The 22146-nt window shown below is 49.3% G+C and overlaps 2 protein-coding genes across 4 annotated transcripts in view; both read right to left on the reverse strand.

Moving 5' to 3' along the window:
* Positions 1-3236, reverse strand: part of LOC143806709 (amino acid transporter heavy chain SLC3A2-like) — a 101765-nt gene extending 98529 nt beyond the window's left edge. The window contains exons 1-4 of one of the 3 annotated variants that reach the window (XM_077287530.1): positions 3106-3235; positions 2580-3029; positions 1201-1374; positions 980-1083 (exon numbers count right to left, since the gene is read on the reverse strand). In XM_077287530.1, coding sequence (XP_077143645.1) covers positions 980-1083; positions 1201-1374; positions 2580-3012 — 711 coding nt within the window. In that variant the 5' untranslated portion in view covers positions 3013-3029; positions 3106-3235. Of the gene's footprint in view, positions 1-979; positions 1084-1200; positions 1375-2579; positions 3030-3105 lie in introns of all 3 variants that reach the window. The other 2 variants (XM_077287531.1, XM_077287533.1) reach the window with 2 other exon arrangements.
* A 4603-nt stretch (positions 3237-7839) lies between these two features.
* LOC143806710 (uncharacterized) lies at positions 7840-18229 on the reverse strand. The gene is made up of 4 exons (XM_077287535.1): positions 17748-18229; positions 17579-17657; positions 17225-17497; positions 7840-7921 (listed from the first exon to the last, which is right to left on the reverse strand). Exons 1-4 carry the CDS (start codon positions 17763-17765, stop codon positions 7917-7919), a joined length of 375 nt encoding a protein of 124 aa, XP_077143650.1. The 5' UTR covers positions 17766-18229; the 3' UTR covers positions 7840-7916.
* Between the last annotated feature and the right edge of the window lie 3917 nt (positions 18230-22146).

Below are 22146 nucleotides of genomic sequence, written 5' to 3' on the forward strand. Positions count from 1 at the left end.
AATAAGGTCTGCCTACTTGAAAACTTGCATCACTTTCCAAGAGTGGCAGTGCCATTTGAAGAGCTGCACCACTCTATGGAACAAGCAGGCAGTGGGGCAAATTACTTAGCCCAGTCTAAAACGCTGCAGCATTCTGTGCATGCAAGGGAGACAATGCGATACGGACAGGCGATCATACAGAAAGAATCAATATTCTCAACATAAAAATACCCCATAAAAAGGGTTTTCCAGTTTCAGAAAAACTGCACCTGTGGACGGTGGTTTTACTCACCCACCCTGGGTCCAGCATTAAGTCTTTATCATTGCTCCTGACTGTTATTGCCCACAGTACTGACATGATGTTGAACAGCTACACCAGAGCTGATGGCAAGAGCTGCTAAGCTCACTTATTGTCCGCCATGTTGTTGACACAACATCAATACCACAGACAGACCACGGGGAGCAGCAGCTAGAGACTGTGCTGGACCAGGGAAGGGTTGGGGTTTTTTTAGGACACGGTCAATGTAGGCAGCATTATGTAATCAGAGCTCTAAGGCCTCTTTCACATTTCCATTGTTGAGCCACCGTCGCAATGCATCGTTTTGTTGAAAAAAAAAAACGCATCCTGCAAAGTTGCCCACAGGATGCGTTTTTTCCCCATAGACTTGCATTAGCGACATATGGCCATACGTTGCGTGCGTCGTCCATTGGATGTGTCGGAATTTGGCGGGCCGTCGTCTTGAGAAAACGTTCAAGGGAACGTTTTTTCGTATGTCCTATCCTGTTTTTTCTAGTGTGCATGCCCGCCCGGAGATCTCTCTCTCCTCCCTGGGACTTTAGAATGGGCAGCAGACGCGTTGAAAAACTTGCGTCTGCTGCTCACGTTACACCAAATTTCACAAACGTACGTCGCGCCGACGCTTTGTGACGGCCGAGTACCGACGTAAATGTGAAAGAAGCCTTATTTGCTGCCGGACAGGCCTGTGTATGGTGGGCTCACCTTTATTTGTGTTAGCAGGGCACTCTCTGGCTGTTTCATTTCCTGGTTGAACCAGACATCTTCTCCTCTGTAGTTCGGGGTTAGGTCCAAAACTATCTGAATGCCTAAAAATAAATGAATAAATCTGCTTAGTACACAGACTGCCAATCTCCTGGTGTACCACCAGCACAGACTCCTCAGTGATCCCACCTGCCTTGGGGGGCACCACACATGGTACTCACTTTTCTTACGAGCAGCATCCAGGAGGTTTTTGAAGTTTTCTATGGTTCCGTATTTCTGGTCAATCTCCTTGAGCCTGGTACTGGAAGGATCGTCTTTAGAATTGATGTGCAGCGGCCCGATGACCAGACCCTTCACTTTCAGGGTGCTGAGGGAATCCAGGCGATGCTGTATTCCTGGACATCGATGAAACAGGACATGATCGGAGTTATTCTACAACTTCTAACAACTGTATTTACCACCAGCTTGTTAACATTCCCTACATCACAGGGTCTGTCTGCACATTTTCTGAATAGACAAACACTTGGACTATAATCTTCAATTTTGGCAAAAAAAAAAGTGTCACTGGAGGGGTTCTCTAAATGCGCAGATGCAGAGACCCACCATTCTTGGCCGTAACTTATCAGGACAACGGGTCCTCTGCAGCGCCACCACAGGAGACACAAAGCATTACATCCCTTGTAGATTGTGAGCGAGCCCTCGCGGGCAGGGTCCTCTCTCCTACTGTACCAGTCGTGACTTGTACTGTTTAAGATTATTGTACTTGTTTTTATTATGTATACCCCTCCTCACATGTAAAGCGCCAAGGAATAAATGGCGTAGTAATAATAATAATAATAGTGCCCAGTGAATTAAAAGGGTTGATATTTGAACTGTGACAGTAGGTAGTGGAGGCATTCACATATAAGATAACATATTTAAGCCAGCTGTGCAGCAGTGCTCATGTCATAGGGGTCCTTGGTGACAGCTGCAGGCAATCACAGCTCAGCACAAGACTGGAGACCAGTGATCAGCTGCAGCAGTCACCTGTGGGTGGTTGGGGGGCTTACAATAAGTACAAATAATGATGCATTATTGCTCCTGTTTCAAAAGAAATCCTCAACCTCTTAATTCAACAGGCGCCATGTAATGCCTCAGGTCTCCTGTGGCGGCGCTGTAACATTTTCTTTAGCCTTGTCAAGAATTCCTCATGAACAAGATTAATCCACCATCTGTAAGAATGACGATAAAGGTGCAACTCATCACAAGAACGGGGGTCCCTGGTGGGAACGATCACCGCTGTATGCAGTGTATATGGGTATGGCGGTCAGCACCATACACCATCACTTGGAGACTGCCATTCGATACCTGATGCTTACAGGGGTCATCACGTCACGTATAGGGGGGCTCCTGAGAACAGGGACATTACGTGGCATAATGACAAGTACAGAACGTCAGGGGGTCATCACGTCACGTATGGGGGGCTCCTGAGAACAGGGACATTACGTTGTATAATGACAAGTACAGAATGTCATGGAAGAAGCACAGGCAGGAGCTGATGCAACACAGGCAGACACTTCCGGTGGTGTCCAGTGCAGGCCAGGCTCCATTCATTACTCACCAGCGATGTCCCCGATCCCGTCCTGGCCCTCGGCATCCTGGAAGGTGGCGGGGTCTCCGATCTGGTAGAGGGGCCCCTTGTTCCACCACTCCATGGCGGGCAGCGGGCGGCAGCGCGGGGCCTGGACGATGATGACCACCGCTCCGGCCAGCATGCCGGCCCAGCCCAGCCAGAAGAGGATGAGCAGCGCCCAGCGCACCCGCACCCAGCCCGCGGTGCCGGCCACCTTCAGCAGCTCCTCCTTGGACAGGCCGGTGAACTTCACTGGCCGGCTGCCGCCATCATCCTCCTCGTCCTCCAGCTTCACCTTCACCACCCCGTTTTTCTCGCCCCCCACTGGGGACTCTCCTGCCTCCGCCGCCATCGGCTGCTTCTCAGGGTCGATCTCGTTCAGCTCCACGTCCTTCATGTCTAGCGCCGTGTCCTGTGTCATGTCTGCGGGGAAGAAGCCTGCGGGAGAGAAGCCACATGAGCACGTCCGCCATAGCCACAAATAGCCGGGGCACTGCCGACTTCTGCCGCTCACCTGTACGTGCAGTGTATGGATCAGCAGCAGTCTTCACCACTGGGAGCTCAGACAACTTTTTTCCCCCTGCTGTTTGCTTAGCTTCCAAGTTCCTGCTGCCTGACTGGGGCTGGGAGGAGCCGAGGAGAGCAGTGCGTACAAGTGACGAATGGCCGGCAATGCTCAATGGTGACTGGGCTCCTCCCACATGAGCTCATACATTACTGTGATTGGCTGCTCAGTGTAGTGGAGGGCAGTCACACAGACTGGACAGTGGTGAATGGCCGTCAGAATAGATGCAGGATCACGGAGTAGACTCAGTACATGAAGGGCCTTTATGGTAATGACTCTATGGGACTGTTTTTAATATTTTTGTATGTGTGTTAAGGTTAATGTTTTTTCATTTTTGTATTGACAGCCTATTGGTGCTAGGCTAATTAGTGGGTGGGGTTATGTGTATATAATGGTGGTTAGAACGCTGTATACTGTGCTTGATAAAGGTCTGTTGACTGAAACGTCGCTACAGGAGGCAGAATAAATGTAAGCTCCTATTTTTTCACCATCCATTGTGGCGCTGTCTCTTTGTTTTTTGTGATCCTGGTACTGTCCGGGATGGGCTCCCTGGTTTTGGATGTGCGCCCTTGTGTCCACTGAGACCTTCAATCTTTATATAAAAGGGTGCGGTTTTGACTTTTTTTGTTTTGACTCTGATGGGAAAAATACCTGACACATCTCCTCTTTGCCTATCGGGAGGTTCCCCAAGAGTCCACAGGGTTCTCTCACTTCAAACTACTGTTTAGACGGAAGGTCCGTGGGCCTCTCACTCTTCTGAAAGAACATTTGGAGGGCGATATCTCAGACACCGGAATGCCGATTATTCTCTATGTTCTAGAGTTCAGAGACCATCTCGCCCAGCTAGCTACCTTGGCTAAAGAACATCAGCGAATGGCCCAGTCCAGACAAATAACCTGGTATGAGCGTAATGCCAGGACCCGGGAATTTATGGAAGGACAACAAGTGCTCATGATTACTGCTTCCCCTGCCAACAAGCTTCAAGCAGTGTGGGAAGGCCCTTGTCAGGTTGTCAAGAAAATTAATGACACTAACTACGTTATTGCCCTGGACATGACCGATCTCTGCCTGTTCTAGCCGTCTGCCACTCCTGTTATGATCCTTAGTGGTTGAGGATCACAAATTACTCCAGCTAAGTAACATACATAGGACAAGCTCTAGGGAGGTGGCAAACTGGACTGACCGCAAATCTGAACCTATCCAAACACACTAGAAGTAGCCGGTGAACGTGTCTAAAAATCCTAGACGTCTCGAGCCAGCCTGAGGAACTAACTACCCCTAGAGAGAAAGAAAGACCTCTCTTGCCTCCAGAGAAATAATCCCCAAAGAAATAGAAGCCCCCAACATATAATAACGGTGAGGTAAGAGGAAGGCACATACACAGGGGTGAAAACAGATTTAGCAAATGAGGCCCACTAATACTAGATAGCAGAAAATAGTAAAGGGGTCTGTGCGGTCAGTAAAAAACCCTTACAAAAAATCCACACTGAGATTTCAAGAACCCCCGCACCAACTAACGGTGTGGGGGGGAGAAACTCAGTCCCCTAGAGCAACCAGCAAGCGAGGAAATCACATTTTAATCACATTGGTCCCAAAGAAGGATGGTACAACACGATTCTGCGTTGATTACAGACAATTAAATGATGCTACCAAGAGTGATGCTTACCCCATGCCCAGGATTGATGATCTATTGGATCGTCTGGACAGTGCCCAATTTTTGACCACGTTAGACTTGAGCAAGGGGTACTGGCAGATACCCCTAACGGAGGATGCTCGGGAGCGCTCGGCCTTCATTACTCCATTTGGCTCCTGGGAATGCCCTTTGGGATGAAAAATGCCCCCGCTACTTTCCAGACACTGGTAGATCGACTGTTAGAACAATGTCAGGACTTTGCCTGTGCTTACTTGGATGACATTGCCATTTTAGCACAACCTGGGAGGAACATCTTAAAGGGAACCTGTCACCACGTTTTTGGAAGATGGGATAAAAATAGCGTTAAATAGGGGCAGAGGTGGGCGTTACATTAGTGTGTGTGTTATGCGTTTATTACCCACCTAAGTTGCCGAAATAACTTTGCAAAGTCTCCGTTTTCGCCTGTCAATCAGGCTGGTCAGGTCACATGGGCGTGGTGTCTTCACCCAGATTTGGCGTAGTTTTCCGTTGGTGGCGTAGTGGTGTGCGCATGCCCAAAGTCCGGAATCCTCTTCCAGGGGATTTAAAATAGCGCGGTGTTCGTTATTGCATTGGTGATCGGTGGGCGCGGCCATCTTCCTTTGGCCGCGCGTGCGCAGAAGCGGCGCTCTGCTGGCCGCGGCTTCAGGAAAATGGCCGCGGGATGCCGCGCGTGCGCAGATGGATATCGCGGCGGCCATTTTCCTGAAGCCGCGGCCAGCAGAGCGCCGCTTCTGCGCACGCGCGGCCAAAGGAAGATGGCCGCGCCCACCGATCACCAATGCAATAACGAACACCGCGCTATTTTAAATCCCCTGGAAGAGGATTCCGGACTTTGGGCATGCGCACACCACTACGCCACCAACGGAAAACTACGCCAAATCTGGGGGAAGACAACGCCCATGCGACCTGACCAGCCTGATTGACAGGCGAAAACGGAGACTTTGCAAAGTTATTTCGGCAACTTAGGTGGGTAATAAACGCATAACACACACGCTAATGTAACGCCCACCTCTGCCCCTATTTAACGCTATTTTTATCCCATCTTCCAAAAACGTGGTGACAGGTTCCCTTTAAACACTTGGGTATAGTGCTAGACTGTATCCTTACTGCAGGACTGACCATTCGCCCTGATAAATGCCAAATAGGGATGGCTGAGGTGCAGAACCTCGGGCATAGAGTAGGGGGTTGGACCCTAAGGCCTGAGTCTGCCAAAGTGGAAGCCATTAGCAACTGGTGTAGACCCCAGACTAAAAAGCAGGTACTTGCATTTTTAGGAACTGTTGTTACTATCGAAATTTTGTTTCTAATTTCAGCACCTTGGCTATGCCCCTAACCGACCTGACCCACAAGAACATGCCTAGGAACGTGGATGACTGCATGCGAGGATGCCTTTTCAGCATTAAAGACCGCCCTCATCACTGCTCCTGTCTTGGCTGCCCCTGATTATAAGCGCAAGTTCCTCGTGCAGACAGATGCATCCACCTTTGGGATTGGGGCAGTACTTAGCCAAGTGAACGCCGCCAAAGAAAAACAATGTGTTGCTTTTGCCAGTCAGGAAACTACTGGATCGGGAAGTTGCCTATGCCACTATTGAAAAGGAGTGCCTTGCCATAGTATGGGCGCTAAAAAAATTGCAGCCATACTTGTATGGCAGAGACTTTACAATTGTTACAGACCACAACCCCCTCACATGGCTGAACCGCGTATCAGGGGACAATGGAAGATTGCTGCAGTGGAGCTTGTCCTTACAACCCTACAGCTTCTCCATCCAATTCAAGAGGGGAAGCCAACACCAGAACGCCAATGGACTGTCTCGACAAGAAGCACGATAGGCTCCCCAGGCCGACCTACCCCTGCCACTGTACAAGGAACTATAAACGATTGAGCAATGTGGACTAAAGTGAGCAGGCCAGAGGTCTGTGTAGACCTCATGGCATGCTCACTTATTATGAGGGGGGAGAGGTTGTGATGGTGTGATATATTATGTGGGTATCATTTTGTGTATATTTATAGTTTACTGATTTTCATAGTGTTCTCTTGTTGCCCTGTATCATTACGCGTATTCCCCATATTGTCTAGAGTCTCAATTACCTTCCAAAAGGCTGATAATTGAATTAGCTCACTTACTGTCTGCAGCCTGACTGTATCTATGCATCTTGATGAATGCCCTGTAGTGCCTTAATCCCCAAGACACTTTTGTCAGGTCTGGGAGGCCTGAAAACCACCCCTGACTACCACTGGACATAAGGAGGGGGCTGGGGAGGACAGGAGCTGGAAGTCAGATCCCGTGTGAAGATGGTGTGAACACAGCACGTCAGAGGGAAAAGGGAAGCATGTGGACCATTTTTATCCTCTGTCTGCTGGATTATTGGACTCTCACCTCCTTGGACATTTATCCTGTTACTGAACTGCATTCGTGTTCTGGACTATTGTATCCTCAGTGTGGTGTATTGTTTATGGACCTTTTAGTTTTGCCTATAATAAAGGTCTTGGGATTGTTCACACTTCCCATGCTCTGTTGGTTGTGTGGTATCGGAGGACCCCGTGACAACATGGAAGAAGCACAGGCAGGAGCTGATGCAACACAGGCAGACAATTCTGGCGATGTCACCCTACCTGCAGCGACGTATAGAGCGCAGGCTCCATTCATTACTCACCAGCTATGTCCCCAGTGGTGTCCATGGCGTGCTGGGTCTCGATGATGTAGACCACCATTAAGACTAGCAGGCTGACCAAGAACAGGCAGAAAAGTATGCACAGCGCAAGGAACAGCCGCACCCTGCTCGCGGTGTCGTCCCCCAGTGGGGACTCTTCTACCTCTGCCGCCATCGGCAGCTTGTCAGGGTCTAACTCATTCAGCTCCACGATCTCCATGTTTAGCTCTGTGTACTGTGTCGTGCCTGTGGAGAATATGTTTGTGGGGAATAGGCCTGCGGGATAGAAGATACACGTCATGAGCACGTCCGCCATAGCCAGAGGTATCCGGGGCACTGCTAGCTTCTGCAACTCACCTGGATGTGAACTGTATGTGTTAATGATCATCTCCAGAATGCTCATGGCTGCGGAGCAGCGCCTATGGGATTGTTCACACTGAGTAATAAAAAAAAAAACACTGCAGTTTACAGTAACAGCAGAGTGAATTATTTTTCTGAAATCTCATGCAAGCACTGTTTTTTTAACCTTGTGGGCTTTAACCAATAATGCATTTTCTTTTTATTCTGCAGCAGGTCACGTCTTTCAGTGTTTTTACTGCATTTTCCATTATAGGAGAGAAAAAAAAAACATAAAAAGGCATCAAAAACACGTGTGCTGTATACAAAGTTTTTTCTGACAACATGGAGTAAATGCAGCGGAGTTTTCTGCTTTAGACAAAAAACAACTTACCGACAGGGATCTGTCACTTGTTAACCCCTTAACCCCCGGAGCTTTTTGCGTTTTCGTTTCTCGCTCCCCTCCTTCTCAGAGCCATAACTTTTTTATTTTTCTGTCAATATGGCAATGTGGGGGCTTATTTTTTGCAGGACGAGTTGTACTTTTGAACGACATCATTAGTTTTACCATGTCGTGTACTAGAAAACGGCAAAAAAAATTCCAATTGCGGTGAAATTGCAAAAAAGTACAATCCCACACTTGTTTTTTGTTTGACTTTTTTGCTAGGTTCACTAATTGCTAAAACTGACCTGCCATTCTCCAGGTCATTACAAGTTCATAATCAACATAAAACTTAGCACTCAACTTAGGATGCTGGAACAGAAGAATTTATTTTGCAGTATACTCAAAACGTTTCGGTTCAACATGAACCTTCTTCAGTTACGTATACGGAATACATGTGATGAATGGGGCCGGAAGTCAGTGGGCTACACAAATTCTATGCTGGACCACAGCCGAGGTATGCAGAGGTTAAGCCCCACCCACTGCCATGCCTCTTCCTTCAGCTCCGCCTACGTCAGCATTCATCCTGCGTACCTATCTTTAACATTGGGTACGCAGGCCATGCGGATGCCTCCACATGCGTCGTTTTCACACTGCGCCAACCTGCGCAGCAAGGCAACATGTCAGCACAGCATCAAAATGACACATGCGGAGGCATCCGCATACATCTGCATGGCCTGCGTACCCAATGTTAAAGAGAGGGTACACAGGACGCATGCAGACGTAGGCAGAGCTAAAGGAAGAGGCGCGGCAGTGGGCGGGGCTTAACGGAGGAACTACGCAGCCTTCCGCAAAGCCCTCGTCCGCAAATGTGAAACCAGCCTAAATGATACAACGCTGGAATCAGGCTCTCTGTCCCCACATCAGGCTGCTGACAGATTACATAGCAAAAACCCGCTGACAGATTCCCTTTAGTGGCGTCTCCTAATCAGAATGGACAGGTCAAACTTTTAGCCCCACTCTGTATGGTGGCCCCCCTAAATAGCCTCGATATAGTATAATACACTGCCCTCTATACTATATAGGCCTCTATAAAGTATAATGCACTCCCCAAATGCCTCTATTTAGTATAATGCATTCCCCATAGGCCTCCATACAGTATAATGCACTCCCAATAAAAAAAAAACCCTCACTTTTTCGTCCCCGTTCCCCCCTGCTCCGAGCAACCCATCATCTCAGGACAGCGGGCACCGTATACTGACATCATCGCGCCCACTGTCAGTGTCTGCGTCATTGACGTCAGGCGCAGAGGGGGAATGATAGGAGAGGGAGCGTGTTGCTCCCTGTCTCAACATGGTTTTCAACTCTATCAGCATCCAGCCAATACAATTGAACTTACAATGACAGGCTGGGGGCCCCTTACTGGCACCGGGCCCGGCCCCCACCCTCCTGCTCAAGTGCCCCATAGTAGCCGGTTTGCTGTGCAGGAAGATCAAGTCTCCCTCTTTTGCTCCCTGAAGGACAAGCACTGGAGACAGGGATCCCTGCCCCAAAAAGCCAGTGGTTGGTGTGGTATGAAGAAGGGATGGCGGTTCTGGGCCCAGGCGTCTCTCAGGAGTATAAGGAGGAGGCTGCCCACCGTGCACAGCAGAGACAAGAAGCAATGGAGCTTGAAAGAGGGAGTAATGAAATGTGGAGTGTAAACCCAACGATCCGGGAGCCTGTACGGATCACCCGGACAGAGTTTAAGCCATTTGATGAGGCTTCCGGAGATGTGGAGGGGTTCTTCAAGGACTTTGAGCAGCAGTGTGCTGTGATGGAGGTGCCCCACTCTGGCTGGGTGCGTTTGTTAGTGGGACTCCTGAACGGAAGCATGGCGGAGGCTTACCGAACCATTGACTCACAGCGGAATCGGGATTATAACATTGTAAAGCGGACTATCCTGGATTACTATGCTATCACCCCAGACTAATATAGGGCCAAGTTCCGAGACCTCCCATACACCACGGGGGAATCATTTAGGATGTATGCACATAAAATGTCCCAGGCATGTCGGAGATGGCTGGAAGCAGAAAACACCTTTACTGTGGAAGATGTTATACAGGCATTCCTTATAGAACAATTTTTGCCAAGTGCCCTGCAGAGGTTCGGGAATGGGTCCGGGAGCGCACACCGTGTACCGTGGATAGAGCTGCAGCCCTGGCCAATGAAGACCTTACTATCCGACCACAATGGAGGAGGCTTCTGGACAATAAACCACGGCCTCCTCCTGCGCCCCATCCCCCTCTGATTTATATCTGCCCTTCCACCTAGTCGCAAGCCGATGACAATCAGGCCTCACAATCCTGGGCCCCAACAGTTCCAACCACGACCTGGGGGTATCACAGAGAGATGTTATGGGTGTGGGCAACCTGGACATTTGCAGTCTGGCTGTCTCTCAAGGATTCGGAGGGAGCCCCACCTCGTCCAGTGCATCTTGTGCTCTCCATCCTACCTGAGGAAGAGCTACCACCACCCCCACCAGAGTGGACCACCGACCACAGCACCATAGATACCCCTCCTGGAGTGTACGGACTCTGGCCTTTGTCCTTTAGCTACCCAGAGCAACGGCAACGCCACCTGCAGGATGTCTTAAATGATGGACACAAAGTGTCAGGATTTAGAGACACGGAGGAATTTCTGACTATCGCTGACCCCCGTGTGGTTCGACCCGAGGCAATTCACCAGGGTCCGGGAATTCCCATTGTCCAGGCGGGAGATGCCCGCAAATATATACAGCGAGCTTCTGTGCATTTGGATTATGGTTGTGGAGAAAAACTGTGCTGGATTGGAGTTATGGGAGGACTTCCTGCAGATATAATCCTTGGGAACGACATTGGGGAGTGTAAGATTACCACGTGTGTTGGGGGATACTCGCTTGGCACGGGATTCAAGCACTTAAGCACGGTTTTCTACTTAAACAGTCCACACGGTTTATTATGGCATCATAAGCCTGATTATGCACAGTTCATTATATACACTTCATAGAACACAATAGGCACCAACCGGTGACATTAAGTTGCAGCTTTATCTTTAGACACTTCATATTCGGCTTTATCTCACGGACACTAAACATACTGGACCTCTCACTTTGTCCAGTTACCATGGGTGTCCGTACGCCGAACAGTTCATCAATGTCCCTAGTCATATAGCGCACATGACATTGGGTCGCGGTCTCTAAACACGCTGATCCTTATCTGACCAGTTGCCGTGGGTGACCACACAGCTCCCCATACGCTGGGTTACCTTCTGGGAGCTCCTACTCCACACGCTGACTCCTGTCAGTACTCTATCTCTGAGGGAAGTTGCCGAACTGGGATCACCGTCCCGGGCAATGCCTTGCTCACCAGGCCACCTGACAGTCCAGATCCTCAGGACACAGACTGTCCAGGTTCCACGGTCTCTCAGGTGCTCCAGGAAGACTCCACTCACAGGAGCTTCCAACACAGACTGTCCAGGGACCACAGTCTCACTGTGCGCTATTCAGGACGTCCATCCCACCTGGGACCATCCAACACACTGGCATGTACTCTTCAGGATTCCTACTCCCAGGACATCCAACACAGGTTGTGCTCAGTGCGCTATTCAGGATGTCCGTCCCTACCTGGGACCGTCCAACACAAAGGCCCCCAGGTCCAAGCCTCCCCATGTACTCTTCAGGGATCTAGTCCTACTCCTAGGACCTCCCAACACAGAGGCCTTCCAGGACATGGCACACAGACCACTCAGGTCCATACATTCCCCCATGTGACCCACATGGTCACATTATATACTTGTAGCCACTCCCATAGGTGGGAGGTGTGCGTGGCTAGTTCAACCATTACAACCACAGACATGCCTCCATGCTTATCCTGAGGAGCACATGCAGCGCCCCCTAGCTGTCACAGGGGTCACTGCATCACAGGAGTTACAGTGCCAATTTGTGGGAGCAGTCACCTGACTACAGGCCCTTCAATCACTATGTCATCTGGACCTCACCGGGGAGCAACCACCATGAACCGCATCAGAGTTGGTAAGCAATACGTTCGCTGCTACTACATTGGGAAAGTCTTGGGATAGAGAGGAGTTTAGGAGAGAAATAGAAGGTGACACTACCTTAGCAGCCCTTAGGCTAAGGGCAGAAACTGGGCACATGGGAGATACTGGGGATGGCTTCACTCGAGAAAACGGACTGTATTATCGTGTAACAAAGGTCAGTGACAAGGGCAACCCTGACGTAACGACCAGGCAACTCATTGTCCCTCAGAAGTACAGAGCACAGCTAGTCCAACTGGCCCATGACATCCCCTTGGCTGGGCATCAAGGGAGGAAAAGGACTGAAAAGAGAATCACCCAAAGTTTTTACTGGCCTGACATCTCGCAGTCGGTAGCCCATTATTGCCGCACCTGCGATGTGTGCCAGCGAATGCGGCATCCAGGAGCTCGACATAAGGTACCACTGCAATCCCTGCCCATAATTGAAGAACCATTTCAACGTGCAGCTGTCGACATCATAGGTCCTCTGGCCCACAACAGCCGGGCGGGGAAAAAATATATCCTGACAGTGGTGGACTATGCCACTCGGTATCCTGAAGCAGTGGCCCTGTCCAGTATTACAGCAGTAAAGGTAGCCGAGGCCCTTGTTACCTACTTTACTCGGGTAGGGTTTCCTAGTGAAATATTATAGGATCAAGGCACTCAGTTCATGTCAGATCTGGTCCAGTCCCTATGGCATACCTGTGGTGTTCGAGCCATTCGCACCACCCCATACAACCCGCAGACCAACGGACTATGTGAACAGTTTAAAGGAACCCTAAAAAATATGCTGAGGGCTTTTGCTGATGTTGAAAAAGACTGGGAAAAATACCAGAGGATTGATTCAACTACGCATATGGAGGAACTTATGATTCACAGCTACATCGATCTTACCTATCAGTGTTTGATTGATAGGGTCTGGACATTGCGAGTGGACATTCACACTGGTGTGTGCTGTGGGTTGGGGCGTACCTATTATCATGATTGGGTTGTGCACCAAAAGGACATACCTGTGGGGGTGGTTATCGCCATGGGGACTACAATGCTGTCTATTGATTGGTGGTATCGCCTTGTTTACATTTTAAGGGATAGCAGCTCTAAAATTATATGATCTACTTATAAGAGCGATCAGAGCTATTTGACTGCCTAGTATATGAAGGGCCTTTATGGTAATGACTCTATGCGACTGTTTTTAATATTTTTGTATGTGTGTTAAGGTTAATGTTTTTTCACTTTTGTATTGACAGCCTATTGGTGCTAGGCTAATTAGTGGGTGGGGTTATGTGTATATAATGGTGGTTAGAACGCTGTATACTGTGCTTGATAAAGGATAATTTTTGTGATCCTGGTACTGTCCGGGATGGGCTCCCTGGTTTTGGATGTGCGCCCTTGTGTCCACTGAGACCTTCAATCTTTATATAAAAGGGTGCGGTTTTGACTTTTTTTGTTTTGACTCTGATGGGAAAAATACCTGACACATCTCCTCTTTGCCTATCGGGAGGTTCCCCAAGAGTCCACAGGGTTCTCTCACTTCAAACTACTGTTTAGACGGAAGGTCCGTGGGCCTCTCACTCTTCTGAAAGAACATTTGGAGGGCGATATCTCAGACACCGGAATGCCGATTATTCTCTATGTTCTAGAGTTCAGAGACCATCTCGCCCAGCTAGCTACCTTGGCTAAAGAACATCAGCGAATGGCCCAGTCCAGACAAATAACCTGGTATGAGCGTAATGCCAGGACCCGGGAATTTATGGAAGGACAACAAGTGCTCATGATTACTGCTTCCCCTGCCAACAAGCTTCAAGCAGTGTGGGAAGGCCCTTGTCAGGTTGTCAAGAAAATTAATGACACTAACTACGTTATTGCCCTGGACATGACCGATCTCTGCCTGTTCTAGCCGTCTGCCACTCCTGTTATGATCCTTAGTGGTTGAGGATCACAAATTACTCCAGCTAAGTAACATACATAGGACAAGCTCTAGGGAGGTGGCAAACTGGACTGACCGCAAATCTGAACCTATCCAAACACACTAGAAGTAGCCGGTGAACGTGTCTAAAAATCCTAGACGTCTCGAGCCAGCCTGAGGAACTAACTACCCCTAGAGAGAAAGAAAGACCTCTCTTGCCTCCAGAGAAATAATCCCCAAAGAAATAGAAGCCCCCAACATATAATAACGGTGAGGTAAGAGGAAGGCACATACACAGGGGTGAAAACAGATTTAGCAAATGAGGCCCACTAATACTAGATAGCAGAAAATAGTAAAGGGGTCTGTGCGGTCAGTAAAAAACCCTTACAAAAAATCCACACTGAGATTTCAAGAACCCCCGCACCAACTAACGGTGTGGGGGGGAGAAACTCAGTCCCCTAGAGCAACCAGCAAGCGAGGAAATCACATTTTAACGAGCTGGACTAAAAACATAATAAATGCTGATAATCAAAAAATGATCAAACAAAAACTTAGCTTGTCTTGGAGAGACTGGGAGCAAGGTAGTCACAAGGAATCTGAAAAGCACTGAATACATTGAGAGCAGGCAAGGAAGTGAGTATCCAGGTGAACTAAATAGGAAACCAACCAAGGATAACGAACCAGCTGATGCTGCCAACCTGCAGAAAGACAACACTACACAGTACCGCTTGTGACCACTAGAGGGAGCCCAAAAATAGAGTTCACAACACACTCCCCTAGGGATACCACCGACAACGAGTATCTCCCTGATCTTCTCCAGGTCGCCCAAGCGGGAGGATCACTGGAACAAGTGCCCCTGGGCTCCCATTTATTGGATATACAAAAGGACGATATTTTCGCCATACTAAGGCTGAAGGCTGCTGCTTTCTCCTCAAAGCCGGGGAAGACTACTCTCACCAGCCACCATATGGAAACCCCCGGACAACGCCCCATCCAGCAGGCTGCCTACCGGGTTCCAAAGGCTGTTCAAGGAATGATAAAGAACTAACTGGAGGAGATGAAACGACTGGGAGTTGTTCAGCCATCTCACAGTTCTTGGGCCTCTCATGTCGTCCTGGTCCCAAAGAAGGATGGTACAACACGATTCTGCGTTGATTACAGACAATTAAATGATGCTACCAAGAGTGATGCTTACCCCATGCCCAGGATTGATGATCTATTGGATCGTCTGGACAGTGCCCAATTTTTGACCACGTTAGACTTGAGCAAGGGGTACTGGCAGATACCCCTAACGGAGGATGCTCGGGAGCGCTCGGCCTTCATTACTCCATTTGGCTCCTGGGAATGCCCTTTGGGATGAAAAATGCCCCCGCTACTTTCCAGACACTGGTAGATCGACTGTTAGAACAATGTCAGGACTTTGCCTGTGCTTACTTGGCTGACATTGCCATTTTAGCACAACCTGGGAGGAACATCTTAAACACTTGGGTATAGTGCTAGACTGTATCCTTACTGCAGGACTGACCATTCGCCCTGATAAATGCCAAATAGGGATGGCTGAGGTGCAGAACCTCGGGCATAGAGTAGGGGGTTGGACCCTAAGGCCTGAGTCTGCCAAAGTGGAAGCCATTAGCAACTGGTGTAGACCCCAGACTAAAAAGCAAGTACTTGCATTTTTAGGAACTGTTGTTACTATCGAAATGTTGTTTCTAATTTCAGCACCTTGGCCATGCCCCTAACCGACCTGACCCACAAGAACATGCCTAGGAACGTGGATGACTGCATGCGAGGATGCCTTTTCAGCATTAAAGACCGCCCTCATCACTGCTCCTGTCTTGGCTGCCCCTGATTATAAGCGCAGGTTCCTCGTGCAGACAGATGCATCCACCTTTGGGATTGGTGCAGTACTTAGCCAAGTGAACGCCGCCAAAGAAAAACAATCTGTTGCTTTTGCCAGTCAGGAAACTACTGGATCGGGAAGTTGCCTATGCCACTATTGAAAAGGAGTGCCTTGCCATAGTATGGGCGCTAAAAAAATTGCAGCCATACTTGTATGGCAGAGACTTTACAATTGTTACAGACCACAACCCCCTCACATGGCTGAACCGTATATCAGGGGACAATGGAAGATTGCTGCGGTGGAGCTTGTCCTTACAACCCTACAGCTTCTCCATCCAATTCAAGAGGGGAAGCCAACACCAGAACGCCAATGGACTGTCTCGACAAGAAGCACGATAGGCTCCCCAGGCCGACCTACCCCTGCCACTGTACAAGGAACTATAAACGATTGAGCAATGTGGACTAAAGTGAGCAGGCCAGAGGTCTGTGTAGACCTCATGGCATGCTCACTTATTATGAGGGGGGAGAGGTTGTGATGGTGTGATATATTATGTGGGTATCATTTTGTGTATATTTATAGTTTACTGATTTTCATAGTGTTCTCTTGTTGCCCTGTATCATTACGCGTATTCCCCATATTGTCTAGAGTCTCAATTACCTTCCAAAAGGCTGATAATTGAATTAGCTCACTTACTGTCTGCAGCCTGACTGTATCTATGCATCTTGATGAATGCCCTGTAGTGCCTTAATCCCCAAGACACTTTTGTCAGGTTTGGGAGGCCTGAAAACCACCCCTGACTACCACTGGACATAAGGAGGGGGCTGGGGAGGACAGGAGCTGGAAGTCAGATCCCGTGTGAAGATGGTGTGAACACAGCACGTCAGAGAGAAAGGGAAGCATGTGGACCATTTTTATCCTCTGTCTGCTGGATTATTGGACTCTCACCTCCTTGGACATTTATCCTGTTACTGAACTGCATTCGTGTTCTGGACTATTGTATCCTCAGTGTGGTGTATTGTTTATGGACCTTTTAGTTTTGCCTATAATAAAGGTCTTGGGATTGTTCACACTTCCCATGCTCTGTTGGTTGTGTGGTATCGGAGGACCCCGTGACAACATGGAAGAAGCACAGGCAGGAGCTGATGCAACACAGGCAGACAATTCCGGCGATGTCACCCTACCTGCAGTGACGTATAGAGCGCAGGCTCCATTCATTACTCACCAGCTATGTCCCCAGTGGTGTCCATGGCGTGCTGGGTCTCGATGATGTAGACCACCATTAAGACTAGCAGGCTGACCAAGAACAGGCAGAAAAGTATGCACAGCGCAAGGAACAGCCGCACCCTGCTCGCGGTGTCGTCCCCCAGTGGGGACTCTTCTACCTCTGCCGCCATCGGCTGCTTGTCAGGGTCTAACTCATTCAGCTCCACGATCTCCATGTTTAGCTCTGTGTACTGTGTCGTGCCTGTGGAGAATATGTTTGTGAGGAATAGGCCTGCGGGATAGAAGATACACGTCATGAGCACGTCCGCCATAGCCAGAGGTATCCGGGGCACTGCTAGCTTCTGCAACTCACCTGGATGTGAACTGTATGTGTTAATGATCATCTCCAGAATGCTCATGGCTGCGGAGCAGCGCCTATGGGATTGTTCACACTGAGTAATAAAAAAAAAAACACTGCAGTTTACAGTAACAGCAGAGTGAATTATTTTTCTGAAATCTCATTCAAGCACTGTTTTTTTAACCTTGTGGGCTTTAACCATTAATGCATTTTCTTTTTATTCTGCAGCAGGTCACGTCTTTCAGTGTTTTTACTGCATTTTCCATTATAGGAGAGAAAAAAAAAACATAAAAAGGCATCAAAAACACGTGTGCTGTATACAAAGTTTTTTCTGACAACATGGAGTAAATGCAGCGGAGTTTTCTGCTTTAGACAAAAAACAACTTACCGACAGGGATGTGTCACTTGTTAACCCCTTAACCCCCGGAGCTTTTTGCGTTTTCGTTTCTCGCTCCCCTCCTTCTCAGAGCCATAACTTTTTTATTTTTCTGTCAATATGGCAATGTGGGGGCTTATTTTTTGCAGGACGAGTTGTACTTTTGAACGACATCATTAGTTTTACCATGTCGTGTACTAGAAAACGGCAAAAAAAAATCCAATTGCGGTGAAATTGCAAAAAAGTGCAATCCCACACTTGTTTTTTGTTTGACTTTTTTGCTAGGTTCACTAAATGCTAAAACTGACCTGCCATTCTCCAGGTCATTACAAGTTCATAATCAACATAAAACTTAGCACTCAACTTAGGATGCTGGAACAGAAGAATTTATTTTGCAGTATACTCAAAACGTTTCGGTTCAACATGAACCTTCTTCAGTTACGTATACGGAATACATGTGATGAATGGGGCCGGAAGTCAGTGGGCTACACAAATTCTATGCTGGGGGACCACAGCCGAGGTATGCAGAGGTTAAGCCCCACCCACTGCCATGCCTCTTCCTTCAGCTCCGCCTACGTCAGCATTCATCCTGCGTACCTATCTTTAACATTGGGTACGCAGGCCATGCGGATGCCTCCACATGCGTCGTTTTCACACTGCGCCAACCTGCGCAGCAAGGCAACATGTCAGCACAGCATCAAAATGACACATGCGGAGGCATCCGCATACATCTGCATGGCCTGCGTACCCAATGTTAAAGAGAGGGTACACAGGACGCATGCAGACGTAGGCAGAGCTAAAGGAAGAGGCGCGGCAGTGGGCGGGGCTTAACGGAGGAACTACGCAGCCTTCCGCAAAGCCCTCGTCCGCAAATGTGAAACCAGCCTAAATGATACAACGCTGGAATCAGGCTCTCTGTCCCCTCATCAGGCTGCTGACAGATTACATAGCAAAAACCCGCTGACAGATTCCCTTTAGTGGCGTCTCCTAATCAGAATGGACAGGTCAAACTTTTAGCCCCACTCTGTATGGTGGCCCCCCTAAATAGCCTCGATATAGTATAATACACTGCCCTCTATACTATATAGGCCTCTATAAAGTATAATGCACTCCCCAAATGCCTCTATTTAGTATAATGCATTCCCCATAGGCCTCCATACAGTATGATGCACTCCCAATAAAAAAAAAACCCTCACTTTTTCGTCCCCGTTCCCCCCTGCTCCGAGCAACCCATCATCTCAGGACAGCGGGCACCGTATACTGACATCATCGCGCCCACTGTCAGTGTCTGCGTCATTGACGTCAGGCGCAGAGGGGGAATGATAGGAGAGGGAGCGTGTTGCTCCCTGTCTCAACATGGTTTTCAACTCTATCAGCATCCAGCCAATACAATTGAACTTACAATGACAGGCTGGGGGCCCCTTACTGGCACCGGGCCCGGCCCCCACCCTCCTGCTCAAGTGCCCCATAGTAGCCGGTTTGCTGTGCAGGAAGATCAAGTCTCCCTGTTTTGCTACAGAGTGTAACTGTATGAGCGCACTGCGCATGCCAATAGTTACAGTAGCGTGCCTCCCGGTGGGCCCCTCAGAGTGTGGGGCCCAGGGTGATCGCCCCCTCCAGTAGCTACGCTACTGCCTGTGCACATACTGTATGCTCATGCATGTCTATTTTTCGTCCCCGTTCCCCCCTGCTCCGAGCAACCCATCATCTCAGGACAGCGGGCACCGTATACTGACATCATCGCGCCCACTGTCAGTGTCTATGATCAAAGAAGAGAAAGAACCAAAAAGAACGTGCACACCTACTACAAAATATATAGCAAAATATAGAATAAATTTTATTACAAGCAAAAACACCATACAAATATAAAATCAATTAACCCCTTAACGACCGCCGATACGCCTTTTAACGGCGGCCGCTAAGGGTACTTAAACCACAGCGCCGTTAATTAACGGCGCTGTGGAAAAAGTGAATAGCGCCCCCCAGAGTCGGATTTTCTCTGGGGTCTCGGTTGCCGAGGGTAGCCGAGACCCCAGAGAACATGATTCGGGGGTTTTTTACCGACCCCCGAGTTGCGATCGCCGGTAATTAACCGTTTACCGGCGGTCGCAACAAAAAAAAAAAAAACGCGATGTGCCGTTTAATTTCTCTGTCCTCCGATGTGATCGCACATCGGAGGACAGAGAAATAGGGTCCCCGATGGCCCCCAATAGCCCCCCGATACTTACCTACCTCGCCCGGTGCTCCTCGTGGGTCCCCATGGGCGCCGCCATCTTTTTTCCGGGAAAAAATGGCGGGCGCACGCGCAGTACGCCCGCCGCCCGGCACCCGGAAGATCTTTGGGGTCTCGGCTGCCGGGGGTAGCCGAGACCCCAAAGAACATGATCGGGGTCGGTTTGCACCGACCCCTGTTTTGCGATCGCCGGTAATTAACAGTTTACCGGCGACCGCAAAAAAAAAAAAAAAAAAAAAAAGCGATCTGTATTTCTCTGTCCTCTGATGTGATCACACATCAGAGGACAGAGAAATAGGGGGATTCGGGGACCCTAACATACTCACCCGGTGTCCCTGGGTCCTCTTCTGTCTTCTCCTGCCAGCCGGCTTTTTCCTTATGGCGGGCGCATGCGCAGTGCGCCCGCCATCTGCTGCCATCTGCCGGCCGGCAGGAGAAAACGAGTTGGGGCTAAAATTAGGGTTAGGGTTAGGGTTAGAGTTAGGGTTAGGGTTAGAGTTAGGGTTAGAGTTAGGGTTAGGGTTAGAGTTAGGGTTAGAGTTAGGGTTAGGGTTAGAGTTAGGGTTAGGGTTAGAGTTAGGGTTAGGGTTAGAGTTAGGGTTAGGGTTAGAGTTAGGGTTAGGGTTAGAGTTAGGGTTAGAGTTAGGGTTAGGGTTAGAGTTAGGGTTAGGGTTAGAGTTAGGGTTAGGGTTAGGGCTAGAGTTAGGGTTAGGGCTAGGGTTAGGGTTGGGGCTAAATTTAGGGTTAGGGTTAGGGCTAGGGTTAGGCTACTTTCACACTAGCGTTTTTTGGCTTCCGTCGCAATGCGTCGGAGAAAAAACGCATCCTGCAAAAGTGCTTGCAGGATGCGTTTTTTCTCCATTGGCTTGCATTAGCGACGCATTGCGACGGATTGCCACATGTCGCATCCGTCGTGCGACGGATGCGTCGTGCTTTGGCGGACCGTCGGCACAAAAAAAGCTACATGTAACTTTTGTGCGACGTGTCCGCCATTTCCGACCGCGCATGCGCGGCCGGAACTCCGCCCCCACCTCCCCTCACAATGGGGCAGCGGATGCGTTGAAAAAACAGCATCCGCTGCACCCGTTGTGCGGCGCTTACAACGCTAGCGTCGGTACGTCGGCCCGGCACACTGCGATGGGCCGAGTACGACGCTAGTGTGAAAGTAGCCTTAGGCTTCTATCACACTTGCGTCGGTACGGGGCGGTCGCAATGCGTCGCCGGAACTCCGCCCCCACCTCCCCTCACAATGGGGCAGCGGATGCGTTGAAAAAACAGCATCCGCTGCACCCGTTGTGCGGCGCTTACAACGCTAGCGTCGGTACGTCGGCCCGGCACACTGCGATGGGCCGAGTACGACGCTAGTGTGAAAGTAGCCTTAGGCTTCTATCACACTTGCGTCGGTACGGGGCGGTCGCAATGCGTCGGCCCGACGTACCGACGCACGTTGTGAAAATTGTGCACAACGTGGGCAGCGGATGCAGTTTTTCAACGCATCCGCTGCCCAGTCTATGTCCTGGGGAGGAGGGGGCAGAGTTACGGCCACGCATGCGCGGAAATGGCGGACGCGACGTACAAAAAAAAGGTTACATTGAACTTTTTTTGTGACAACGGGGCTAAAGTTATGGTTAGGGTTGGGGCTAAAGTTAGGGTTAGGGTTGGGGCTAAAGTTAGGGTTAGAGTTGGGATTAGGGTTTGGATTAGGGTTGGGATTAGGGTTACGTTTGGGATTAGGGTTAGGGGTGTGTTGGATTTAGGGTTTTGATTAGGGTTATGGTTAGGGTTGAGATTAGGGCTGTTTTGGGGTTAGGGTTGTGATTATCGTTAGGGTTGTGATTAGGATTATGGATCGGGTTAAGATTAGGGTTAGGGGTGTGTTGGAGTTAGGGTTGGAGTTATAATTTGGGGGTTTCCACTGTTTAGGTACATCAGGGGGGTCTCCAAACACGACAGCCAATTTTGCGCTAAAAAAGT

The sequence above is a fragment of the Ranitomeya variabilis genome, chromosome 2, assembly GCF_051348905.1.
Source record: "Ranitomeya variabilis isolate aRanVar5 chromosome 2, aRanVar5.hap1, whole genome shotgun sequence".
Classification (NCBI taxonomy): domain Eukaryota; kingdom Metazoa; phylum Chordata; class Amphibia; order Anura; family Dendrobatidae; genus Ranitomeya; species Ranitomeya variabilis.